Consider the following 12,871-nt stretch of genomic DNA (forward strand, 5'->3'; position numbering starts at 1 on the left):
AGAGAGTTGGGGAAAGAGGAGAAATGAGAGGAAAGCATGGCGGCATGGGCTTCATTTACTCCATTGAAATAAGGGAGTTTAACGCATACCTCCCATCTGGCTTTTCACAATACCAAATAGATAGAAGTTTTGTTTTAATTAACACTTACACCCTACAGGTAACAAAATTGTTAGTCGACCATTGTGAGAAGGGTAAGTTTGTAATTTCACAATGTAGCAACGTCAACATTCGTGTATTCCGTTTGTTGTTTGTAACAAATCTCATAGAAAAGACTCGAGAGTGTAAACAATAATTGTTGGTTAAATATGCACGAAGACGATGCAGTGATTAAAAAAGGCGGAACTGCATATATTAAGTAAAAATTTCAAAAAAAAAAAATTATCACATTTTTATATAAATTTCACTATTTTACTAAGATAAAGAAAAAAATTTTAAGTCATTTAAGAGTTTATTAGCTCCAACTCTTCAGGGGATGAAAATATAATTAATGATGATAAATCTTAGATCTGTTATTATGAGAAACGACAGGGGATATATTGTTAAAATTCATTGAGATAATTTGTTGTGTCAGAAGATAGCTTTTAGAAACCCAATGCAATGAGTGGGAATGGAGTCCGATCCGTTTCTGTGCAGGGTATGGTTGCCTTCAATGATTCCATTAATTGTATTAGAAATTATTTGAAAAGGGAAATAGATATTTTGGGTCCTTTTAAAAATTGTTTTTATAGAGTAATAGTCTAGTAAGCAACGGTGCTCATTAGATGATCAGTGAAAATGTCACGTAGTTATCTCTGGGATTTATCCCCGCCATAACCTAAAGATTAGGTATGTATCCAACTACACCTCCATAATTCAATTTTTTTTTTATATACCATTTTCAATATGCAATTACAGAATTACCTCAATTTAATTCTTTAAATTTCAAAATCTACCTTTACGAGCTACCATACACAACGCCTGCTGCTGCAAGTTCATGCTCTTGTTGTTGCAAGTTCATCCACCACATTAAAGGCTACAAAATCACCGAATTAAAGGCTGGAAATTCATCGAACTAAAGGTCATTAACTACATTTACACTTGATTTTTACTTTATAAAGAGAATTTATGGTGCATAATTGTTAGGGTTATATTCATTAGGGTTTTAAAAAACAAATTAGCCACATGATTTTGATCATTATCTTGCTTATTTACTGATAATCTTTCTTGCTGGTAATGTAATGAAGCTTCTTGAACTTGTGGATTTGAAATTGAAGAGAGTGATTTCATTGCTCTTTAATAATGGTTGTGGAGTTCCTAATTAAATATTCATAGAGAATTGGATAAAATAAATATTATCCTTATGAATACTCGGTTATGGCTACACTAGTTTATGCATTAGATCTTTATATAATTTTACTTCTTGTTTGTAGTTGAACTTCATCCATGGGAATTATATATCAATTTTCTTCAGCTGCGTATGCATTCATTATGCTACAATCTGGGTTTTCTCTATTATTTGCTATAGAACCTTTATTTTGCAATTCTAATTTATTAACAATTTGCTATTTGTTTCAGCATAAAACTATTGATAGTACACTATTAATAAATTTGTTTTTCATGAGGGCATTTGAGGTGTATTATTAACAAAAGTGCTTGTAATACCTACTAACGATACAGATCATGTATGATTAATTTTAATGATAAATGAGTTAATGATAACATATTAACATTGGCGACCCTAATATTTGGATCCCTATTTGTACTCTGGTTATATATATTATTCATTATTGAATGATGAATTTTGTAACTATTAAAATTATTATTATATTTTTCACATCAAGGAGGATATAAATTGTGATCCAAATAAATTGAGATCATGATAAAACTTATCCAATATAATTAATTTTAATATTAAATTAGTTAACAATAATGTTGGAAATCCTAATATTTAAATTTTTATTTCTACTTATAGTTACATATATCACTCATTATTGAATGTAAAATTATTATTATATTTTTCACATCAGTCAGAATATAAATTAAGATGCAAATAGCATTATTCTTTAGTTAATTATAATTTTTTTTAGTAAAGTAATTAGATGCTATGTTTGGTCATAGGGATACTCAATTGAATTACTCATGTCATGAGTCAAAAATAACAAATCGGTGCAAAATGATTTTCAACTTAATTAGTGGGAGGAAGTACTATATATAACTAAAGTTTTACATTGACACTAAGTTTTCTACTACTATATTATAAATATATTTCATGATTGGGTAGAAGTTTTAAAATGATCACGTGATGAGATTGATCCGATTTTTGAAGAAAATATTCTATAGTTGTCTGTAGAGTTGTCTTGTGACGTGGGATCAAATCTTTTAATATATTTATAGATATTATTTTTAATTCATACCTCGAAGAAAGGATCGAATTTTTTTTGAAAGAAAATAATAATAACGTCACGATAAACCTTCAGAAGGTGTGACGTCCAGTGTCCAGTGTCCAGTGATGCAAGCCCAATCTAACAATTATAACAATAATTGAGGCCACCGACTCTTATGAATAATTGTACCTCTCCCATTAAGGGGTGACATAATTGCCGCTGTTCGGTCTGGGCCGACCTGAGCCCATTCGACTTTTAGCCCGGTATACTTGGGCCAGGCTAAGGCATCAAGTGTCAGACCAACACCGTGCTAGACACAGTCCTGGGCCTTGCCTGAACCTACACTTCCATAAGAAAGTCTCGGGTAGGTCTAAGGACAGGCAAAAGTAAACAATAAAAAATTGGGTGGTGATATTTCATCCCCTCATTTTATCTCATTGACTCTTAATTTTAGATTTATACAGTATATTTTTAAAAATACCTTTACTTAAAAGAACTTTTTTTTTTATTTCACTTTCTCTCTTCTCTTAATTAAATTCAAAACCCATATAGTGAAACTATAAAATTGAATTCACAATCACAAAGCATCGTGACAAATTTCAAACTAGAATTGAACCATTTTTTTATTTTTTTTCTAAAGGAACCAAATTAAAGCTTCTAGCTTCATTTCAAGTTTCAATCATGCAAAATTCATCAAATAAATATTAAAATCCTTATTAAGTAGCAAAAGAGATCAACAATTATTTGACAATAATTTATACAAATTAACATTTATTAATTATTAAAAAAAGATTATATTAAAAAAGATATTGGTGGTACCTGAGTAAGCGAGTGAATGCAAAGGAGATGAGAGTGAAAGGAAAGAAAAAAATGTTTATTTATTAATAACTGTAATTTTGGAAATAAGTGGTATTAACTAAATAATGAGGACTACTAGGAAGATCTAAAGGGTTAATTATCATTACTCTAAAAAATAACATTTTTTTAATTATTAATTTACAGATTTCATGAAACCCAGCATATTTCATGCACATTAATAGATTTCTTCATCCAACCCAACCAATTGCACAACATCCTAAGTCTCCCATGCTTTCTTCGAGGAGGTTGCTCCAATAATATTTTCAAAAGCATATTTATTTAATGATTAAGATGAGATACTTTGCTTTATTCTATTTCTTTTTCAAGTCTTTCAAATTCTCCTTTTTATACTACAGTTAAAGTATCTTCATTTTTGAGTATCGTAAAACATTTCTCCACGACTTCCCATACATTGTGCGCACCTAATAGTCTTTATTTTGATACTCTAGCTGTCAAACTTGTTTTCTTTCAATTGTGGAACTTGAAATGACATCATGCCACCATTTGCCATAATTCATAAATTAAGTGAGAATTTGAAGATTTTAAATGCAAAGATGGATTCGAAACATCGAAAAACCTCTAGAAGGACTTGGACCAATTGTGTAGCATTTTTGTTGCAGTTCTTGAAGACCCTGGCCCACTGACTTGATGTCAATTCATATTGCCAACAAGATGATGTTGCACAATTTCAAGAACCATTGGCTGTCAAATTATTTTGGAGTAGGTCTTGTAAAAAAACTACGTAGTGTCCCACTCTTAAAAACTTTATTGATGTGTCATTTGTTGGATTACTTATCATGAGATGTAATGATTACAATGGGATGTTGTTGATATTTGATATCATTAAAGTTAATTTGACATCATACATATGTTTTTTTTATTAAGTATATTAATGACAGAGAAGATAATTTTATATAATGTATGTGATGTAATAGAATAGTCATATATGCTTAAGAAATGCTCAGCCCAAATACATGACTGTCATCGAGTATTTTCACAGATACTTGACTGTAGTCGAGTATTTGCAAACATACATGATCAGCTGGTATATGCATTGGTTCACGACTGCAGTCGGGTATTTTCACAGATACTCGATTGCAGTCGAGTATTTGCAAACATACATGACCAGATGGTATTTGCATTGGTACACGACTGTAGTCAGGTATTTTCACAGATATTCGACTGCAGTCGAGTATTTACAAACATACATGACCAGCTGGTATTCGCATTAGTACACGACTGCAGTCGGGTATTTTCACAAATACTCGACAACAGTTAAGTATTTGTAAATATACATAACCAGCTGGTATTTACATTGGTACATAACTTTAGTCGGGTATTATCATAAATAAACGACAATAGTTGAGTATTTAATATATTCACATTTATAGTTGAGTACAATTAGATATACACGACAATAGTCGAATAAGAGCCAAAATACACGACTGTATTTGGGTAAGTGGACATAGAACATAAAATTACCTAAAACATTCATTATAATGACAACAAAATCAACATAGACTTTAACATATACTTCAATTTAACAAATAACAAAAGTAATTGTACATCAAACAACATAAATCCAATACATGTTCAAATCATAAATAAGTCGTAATATAATGGAAGTTACTGCACAATCATCATAATTATTTGCATGCTCAGCCCAAACACTCGACCCATGTATTATAAAGCCCCGGTCGCCTCCTTTTGAAAATAGCATAAGCCACACAAACATGTTTATCCAGCTGCAAAACAAAAAGGGTAGAAATTTATCAACTAACTATTTTAGATATTAAAGAAATTAAAACAACAAAAATGACAAGTATGTAAGGTTCATAGTAGTATGTGTGCTTGTTTTTATTTCGTTCGGTCTAACTACAGGCTCATTGTTAGACAATGAGATTGGTGTATTGCAAGTTAGTCGATTATATCATTAATAACCACACCTACCGTACTTACGGCGTAACTTTTCTTCACCTTGTGATGCTATCCTAATTTCTTATGATTCTAAAGAATAATAGGCACACATACTGAAGTCACTTCTTGCAATAATACAACAGATGATTATACAAAAAAAAAATCAAATAAGGTATATTATGAAGTGTTGAGCTGTCTGTCTATTTACACGATTGCTGTCATGTAATTGCTAGTTTACACGACAATAATTATGTAACTTGCTAAAATACACAACTATAGTTTAGTAAACAGTTAGAGAATATGTTTAATAAAAAAAATGTAATCTTTATACTAACAGAATGCTATGTGTCATAACAGCTACACTATATTTCAATCTTGCACAACTGCTATTGTGTAAATTCATACATACATGACAAAAGTTATACATACATTATGACAGTTGTGTAAGTTATAGAAATACATGACTATAAATAGTGAAAGGACATATTTTTTCTTCAAAAAATATTTTTTTTGCACTGATAAAATGCTGGGATCTCATAACAGTTGGAACATTTTACATATATGTACAATTATAATATGTAAGTTCATACGTACACGATAGTAGTCGTGTAACTTATTAAAACACACTACTATAGTCCAGTAATAGTTAAAGGATATATCTAGTGAAAATAATATATTTTTCGCACCAATAAAATGATAGGGTGTCATAATAATTAAAATTTTTTGCACATTTTCACGACTACAGTCGTGTAAATCCATACATACAGGGTGCAGGACAAAATTTTGGCAGCAACTTCAGGTTTTAACGAGTGTAGTTTTAAAATCCATCAAATAACAGTCATATGATGCAAATATAATGAAAATGTGAGTTGCTTTATTGTTTATCACAAACCAAACAAAACCCTAAAAATAATATAATGTCAACAAAATAAATAAATAACACAAAATAAAAATAAAATTTCAAATACCTTATTCATGTGTTGAATAATGCACCCAGCTGCAAACTAAAATCTCAGTGCATTGGCTGTTCGTGAGTGATTTTGAGTGTGGGATGAGTTTTTGTTGTGTGGAGTAAAAAAGAGTGAGAGTAAAGAGTGTTGGAGGTGAGTTGTGTGTGTTTTATATTTTTATTTAGGGATATTTTAAACAATGTACCACATAAAAAAGTATATCTAGATAATTTTCAAGCATGGGGTATATTTAACTAAATACCCTACTTTTAAGGCATCTTTAATTAAAAACCCCGTGTTATCTAATTAATTTATGTTTTTTAACATTATGCACAGAGAGTTCAAAAATTTTACCACATGCATAAGTGCTCATTATATGATAGGGATTGTTACTCATTAAATCATCTTCTTTTCTTACAACTTGAATTTTTTAATAAAACTTTGAGAACCAATTTTGTCTCTCATGTTAAAATATTAACGGGTATTCAAATATACATGACCGTGTTAATTATGAATTTCTTCCAATTTTCATATGATTATATAGATAAAGTTCTGTATGCATAAGATATTTCCACCGCATCATCTATAATGAAAAAGATTAAAAATGATAAAAAATTTAATATTTTGCTTGACTTTTACATTAGTATCATAACATAATATCGTGGATAGGACTCACATGCAACATAAAATACAAACGTAAACTACCAAAACTGTGCAATGAGCTCGCTGAAAGTTTTGGTGTTGTGCTTGCTTGAAAAAGTTCGGACAAGCGGAACTTATTTAGGTTAAACAAAAGTGACATTTTATTTCTTAAAGTTTTATTTGCAATGAGCTTTGCGCACTCTAGATGGAGATGCTGTACGGAACTCCTTTTCCTGTTGCACCAGGTCCCGAAAATGGCTTCAAGAGCTCATATGGCACGATCCCAGCCCCAGTTCTGTTCCTCAAATTCTCATTCGAATTTCTGTCATCAATGATCCCTTCAAGCTCCTGCATCTTGCGATTAAACTTTTCAAATGCAGCCTTTATAACTGGGTCATCACCCCAGGCGGGCTCCATTTCCTTCCCCAAATACTCCTCATCAGGCGAATGAGTCGACAGCGTATCCAGAATGACCATATCTTGCATAGCTTGCATCTTTGAAGGAAAGCATTGCAAAAGTGTATCTTCAGGATTTGCGAGAAAGGATTTCCAGTCTGCTTCTGATTGATCTTCAGTAGGCATGTTGGTTCTTGACATAGTAGGCCTGTTAGGGAAATAGCCTCCGTATAAATATTGCCCAAAGTTCACAGCTGCATGCTGACCAGATGCTACCCAAGCGATAGTTGTGACTATTTCAATTAAATCCTGAGGAGTTTTCAGGACAGGCCACCATGGTTCATCCTTTTTGTCGGCGTGTCCCACAGTTCGAATTTCAGTCCACCACGCTTGGAGCTCTTCATCAGACTCTACAAGACTTGGATCGGTATAGTAGTGATTCACATACTCAGTAACCCATTGTTTTAAGGCATCCCAGAGATCGAGTCCATCGTTGGCAAATGGGTAGTCTTCGATTGTTAGCTTTAAGCCGTGTGGAGCGTTTGGATCTTCAACAGCCATTCCCCTAGGATTGCAAAATGAAAAAGAAATTATTCTTAACAGAGGCATGGTTTTGTATGTCAAAAACAATCACATTTACTCTTCTGTAGTAAAGTTAGAACATTAAATTTCTAACATCAAAGATGTAATGGGTTTAAAAAACATTAGAGACCTGGGTGACAATGGCCAAAAAAAAAAAATGCTAAGGACCCAAGTGTCATCCTCTCTTTGCATTCACGAAGAGTTACATGCAAATACTTGGACAAAATTTTTTCTTGTTGATGCTCTTCTATAGACTCCCCCCAGGTGGTTCTTTGGTTCCTTATTTCAATTTAACCGCTTTCTAGAAGTTTCCTATTCCCGAAGATTACTCAGAAAACTTGTATTTAGTTTCTATTTTTAATGCATTAGCTCGTAAATGGGGGAACCTTGCGATCTAATTACCTGCTAATAAGGTCTTTGGGTAGTGCTTCATGGTCAAACCTCCACTGCTTGTCATAGATTACAGAGCTGAACTCCATAGAGTATTTTCCAGGAAAGAATGTGGTTTCAACGAGTCCACCAGCATTAACAAGAATAAGTCGAGCTTTAGCGTTGATCTCCATTGTGTAACGGAAATGAGGTTTTAACAGTCTATTGATTGGATGCATTGCACTGAGTTTCCGGTTGGCTGCAATTATGTAAGGTTCAACGCAACAATGAGTTCTTAACCTGCGAAAACAATAATCGAATAAAAGAATAACTTTTAATTTATCATTCAATATACTTGCTAAAATTAATTTTATCCTACTCTTACATAATTAAATTATAAAATATCTGTACTATTTTTATCAAAATTATTATTTAAAAGTTATATTTATCGCCTATTATCAATTTTAAAAGTTAAATAATATACCAATGGCTAATGAGCTGGTGATAGCCGGTATCGTGAACAAGGAAATGAGCCTTTGCTAGCGTCCAAAGCCAGGAGTCAGTAGAATGCCTACTGGGTGTGAACACTTGTTTCCATTGTGGCTTGCCGTCCAATGGAGGCCGAGTTAGCTCGATGGCTAGTGGTCTCAATGTGCCATCTGGGTTCAAGAAGAAGAGTGCTCGAGATCCGTACAGCGTAGAGCCTTCGATCTGTCTCAGTTTCCCCACATACGGTAATAACGCATCATGGTAATCTATGATGAACAACTTTTTTTGTTTTATAGCCTGCATAATAGAAAAATTTAAGCGTTTCTATCCATAATTTTATTAAATATATAGAAATTATGAATTTTTCTCACAAATTAGGAACATATACCTCGTTAACAGTCATCAAGCCTCCAATTTCTTGCTCAATCAATTCTGTGGTAATTGCTGATTCCGGTGGGCCGTAAATTTCAGGATCAAGCGTGCTTTTTAGTGGCAATTGCTGTACGAATTTAGGCAAATTGTTATGTACATAATACTTTTGTAACAGTCAGGATTTTGGTTCATAGGGCCATAAAGGAGAAACATTGAAGTTTTGGAGGTAATACAGTAAATAATTTAACCATTAGGGGGTATACGTAAATTATTTTTGTTGAATATTTTGACCTGGTGCAACAACAACTCATTCAACGTAGAGAGACCAATCACGTTTACAATTTCGTTGTTTTTGCTTTTTTTTTTGTTTTCTATTTTGTTTCACTATATTATATTAGTCATACCGAGAGCAATTTAATGCTGTATGGGTTGAGACCAGCTAGAGTCTCTCTACCAAATTCCTCGTTCCTTATCCAAAAGAATTTATCTCCTGCAACACACGCAAACAGAATAAAACACATATGAATACACATTCAAATTTATTTTTGATTCATCTAGTTGTATTTTTCCCCCTCTATTAACGCTTTAACAACAGTGATGTGTGTGTATAATGATTAGTTGTAAAAATAAAAGGATCCAATTGATAAAAGTGAGAAACATTAAGTATGTAAGTGTCATTTAATAGATTTTATAGCTTACTAAAAAATAAAAATTAAAAAGTGATAAAAGGGCCTTAAAGCTGACACAATGACGACAAAAATAACGTTAGACCATATAGAATTATAATATTAATTATATGAGTTAACAAACGTTATTTTTATTGTCACTGCGTTTGATTTTTTGATTTAAATATTAATACTTATTAAAATTGCATGAAGAGGTTTAATTCTTACTATCCACTGTTTCTGGCGTGTCGAACCGAAAAACCTCTTTGCCTGTATTAGAAACGGTCTTAAACAATATGGGAAGAATTTTTTGCCATAAAGGTTGATCTTTGAGTTCCGGAGGCAGCTCAATTCCTTCGTTAAAGACTTTGTCAATATCCGAGAGTGATGAAAATCCTAGATCCTTATCGATAAGGATGGCTTCTAAGAATGGCACCAATGCATGCAACCCTGAGTATAGTGACGAAGCTGAAAACTGCCCTAATTTTATATCTGCGAATGCTTCATCTCTGGGCACATAGATACTGACGCTCCTTGACTCTGAGGCTGGATCTACAATAATAAAATAAAGCTGTTTATTTCATTATATGTTAAATATATATGTTTATACACACACAATTGTACCTTAATATCTAACAAATTAAAACTCCTCTCTAAGCCTGAAGTAAACAAACGAAAACGGACCACATAATAAGAATAAAAATTGTATATTTGAAGGGCCAAAAAGTAGGATATATATTTGTTAAGTTGTGTCCCATATTAACTAGAAAAAGAGGAGTTAATTGAATTTATAAGTATGATAGATTCCTCCATCCAATAGGCTTGTGTTTTGGTATGAATCGAAATCCTAAGCCCATTACTTATTAGTCGGGACTGATGATTTTACCGGCAAAACTTTTAGGACGTCCAGTTCTGCAACGCCTTGGATAAGGGTGCTCTTCGCCACCAAGCACTGGTCGTGCCAACTCTTTGATTTCAGGTAATGCAAGATCATTGTACACATCATAATCGTATATTCTTTCGTGTCTTTTACGCTCTCCTTGTCCATCGCCTTGCAAATTGTTAAGCTCTTCGGCTCTTAACCTCTTTAATCCGTTCGGTGTTTGTGAGGGCAAGTATGACTAATTCAAAAATGAAGGGGAAAAAAATCAATTAAGAATTAAGATGAATGTGACTATATACGATATTATTAAAAAAAAATTACTAGAAGAAACTTGACAGTACCAGGGAATCTTGTAAAATTTGGTCTACACAACATATATTTGATAAAAATAATCTTCGATATAATTTTATTATTTCGGCTGTCAACTTCAAGTTTCTTAGGTCATGTGGTAACTCATCGCGGAATCAAAACAAATTTAAACATAAAGTCCTGTGTTTAGATTCTGGAAATAAACTAAAGCAAATTCTAATTTACATGTATGGGACGAAATGGAATATCATAATATGAAAGGAGTTATTTTTGGTTTTAACTTTTTACTTTTATAAGTTACATTTGCAAGGCAATCATAAGGTCTCACATTACTATTAATTTTCTCTCCCTAGCCTGACTTTTTTTGTGCATAAACATAATTCATGAAAAAAGGAAACTAAAAGGAAAAAGAAAAGAAAATTGACGGCCGAGAAGAATATAAGTTTTACAATTATATAAGCCAGAAAATTAAAATCTGAAACTGACCTTATTAGTAAAGAAAATTCTCTTTTGTTTGTCAACTATTTTTGGCTGAATCCATGAATCACAAGTTAAATTCACAGGACCATTTGGGAGACCATCAAGAACAATATCCTGCAAATACATTTCTGTGAGTTGATCAGATTCCACTAATATGGCACCGACATCTCCAAAACTTGCTGGAATTTTTAATTCTGCTTTATATTTTATGTTTCCATCGTCATCCTTGCCCAGTACCCCAAGTGCAAGACCTTTGATGGTGGGTTTCTCTTCTCCCGTTTCTGAAAAAATACGCAACAATTGTAACTAAAAACGCCCATATATAAGTTTTCAGAAAAATAAATGATTAATTAATTTGTTAGAGGACTAATAATTTGTTTTTTGAAAAAAAAAATTGTATAGGATTCTGTTATACCCTTGAGTTGGAATTGGAAAACTCATCTAATGTTACTTTTATTTCTTTATCTGTGAAATATTTTGAGTATATTGTGCTAACATCTAAACCTTATCGTTTTGAACTTAAAAGAAAAGGTGAATAGTGTAAAGCTAGCCATAGTTCAACCTCCATAGGTCAAAAAACGGAAAAGTAAATTGGGCAAGCTGAGTTGAACCTACAAAAGTTCATGAACACTCACACCGAAAAACTAGCTTATTCATGAACCGCACTAAAATCATACAATAAAACTTTCGACCGGACAGCTGTCAGCAATCAAACGGGAAGGAGACAAAGCAAAGGTTGCAATTCAGACTACAATTGATAAAAAAAGGTCAAACCTTTAACAATAAATCATAAAAATCAAATATTAAAATAGCGTTCTGACGTATTTTCAAAAAAATCAAGGTATAGTTTGATATCCCAAAAAAGATAAAAATTCAAACTCAATGGGAGTAATTGAGTTCCCCCCCCCCCCCCCCTCTTTGGAGTGGAAAAAGTCCGATGTATTGATCGGATTTCTCAGTACTTACTTGGATCAAGCTCGGCGCTAACAAGCTCCAAGCCAAGTGCACCAACTAAACTGGAAAGTGCTAAAGGATCAGGGATAATTGGTTTCACAGTGATAACAGCCTTAACTTTGGTAGACTTTTCAGTCAAATTAAATATAGCTTTGATACTGTTATTACTAGGAGAAAAGCCGACTCCGATTTTGGATGCTTTTTTGAATGAAGGATTCAACTGAGCTGGACGAAAAGCCTGACCATTTCCACGGAGAAATGGCTTGGGTAATGGACATAGGGTTCTGATAGATTGAGACTGATGATGAACTTGTGGATTCAACATTCTTTCACAAGTAAGAGACCTTTGGCTTGGTGACTGAGACTTGAGAGATCAATCCACTCTTTATATAGAAAGTTGGAGAAAGAGCAGGCAAAGAGAAAGTTATGGCACATGAAAAATGAAGAGAACTGTGACTACACTTGACAATGTTAAGTATTTCATTATTTAAGTGAGGAAAAAATTAATTGTTTGTTTAGTTCATATATTTTAATTTAAATATATATTTATTTCCTGTATATTGAAAAATATTAGAAGATATTCTTTCTTTATCAAATATGTTATGCCGGTCGCTGCCCTCGGCCGTCACACCTGTTGGATC

At 32.7% G+C, this 12,871-nt stretch overlaps 1 protein-coding gene across 1 annotated transcript; it reads right to left on the bottom strand.

Annotated features, from left to right (window-relative positions):
• Positions 1 to 6,901: 6,901 nt before the first annotated feature.
• Positions 6,902 to 12,575, bottom strand: LOC18053047 (linoleate 13S-lipoxygenase 2-1, chloroplastic). The gene is made up of 9 exons (XM_006445901.2): positions 12,243 to 12,575; positions 11,283 to 11,557; positions 10,491 to 10,725; positions 9,833 to 10,156; positions 9,344 to 9,429; positions 8,956 to 9,066; positions 8,563 to 8,864; positions 8,112 to 8,378; positions 6,902 to 7,692 (listed from the first exon to the last, which is right to left on the bottom strand). The coding sequence occupies exons 1-9, from the start codon at positions 12,553 to 12,555 to the stop codon at positions 6,933 to 6,935; spliced, it is 2,673 nt and encodes an 890-aa protein (XP_006445964.1). The 5' UTR covers positions 12,556 to 12,575; the 3' UTR covers positions 6,902 to 6,932.
• Between the last annotated feature and the right edge of the window lie 296 nt (positions 12,576 to 12,871).

Source organism: Citrus clementina, unplaced genomic scaffold (assembly GCF_000493195.1).
Source record: "Citrus clementina cultivar Clemenules unplaced genomic scaffold, Citrus_clementina_v1.0 scaffold_2, whole genome shotgun sequence".
NCBI lineage: Eukaryota > Viridiplantae > Streptophyta > Magnoliopsida > Sapindales > Rutaceae > Citrus > Citrus x clementina.

Excerpts from the sequence above, each read along its gene's own strand:
- LOC18053047 (XM_006445901.2), bottom strand. The coding sequence starts at position 12,555 with ATGTTGAATCCACAAGTTCATCATCAGTCTCAATCTATCAGAACCCTA. Across the intron at positions 11,558-12,242 it reads TAGCGCCGAGCTTGATCCAA|AAACGGGAGAAGAGAAACCC; the intron begins GTAAGTACTGAG and ends GTATTTTTTCAG. Across the intron at positions 10,726-11,282 it reads GAATTTTCTTTACTAATAAG|TCATACTTGCCCTCACAAAC; the intron begins GTCAGTTTCAGA and ends TTTTTGAATTAG.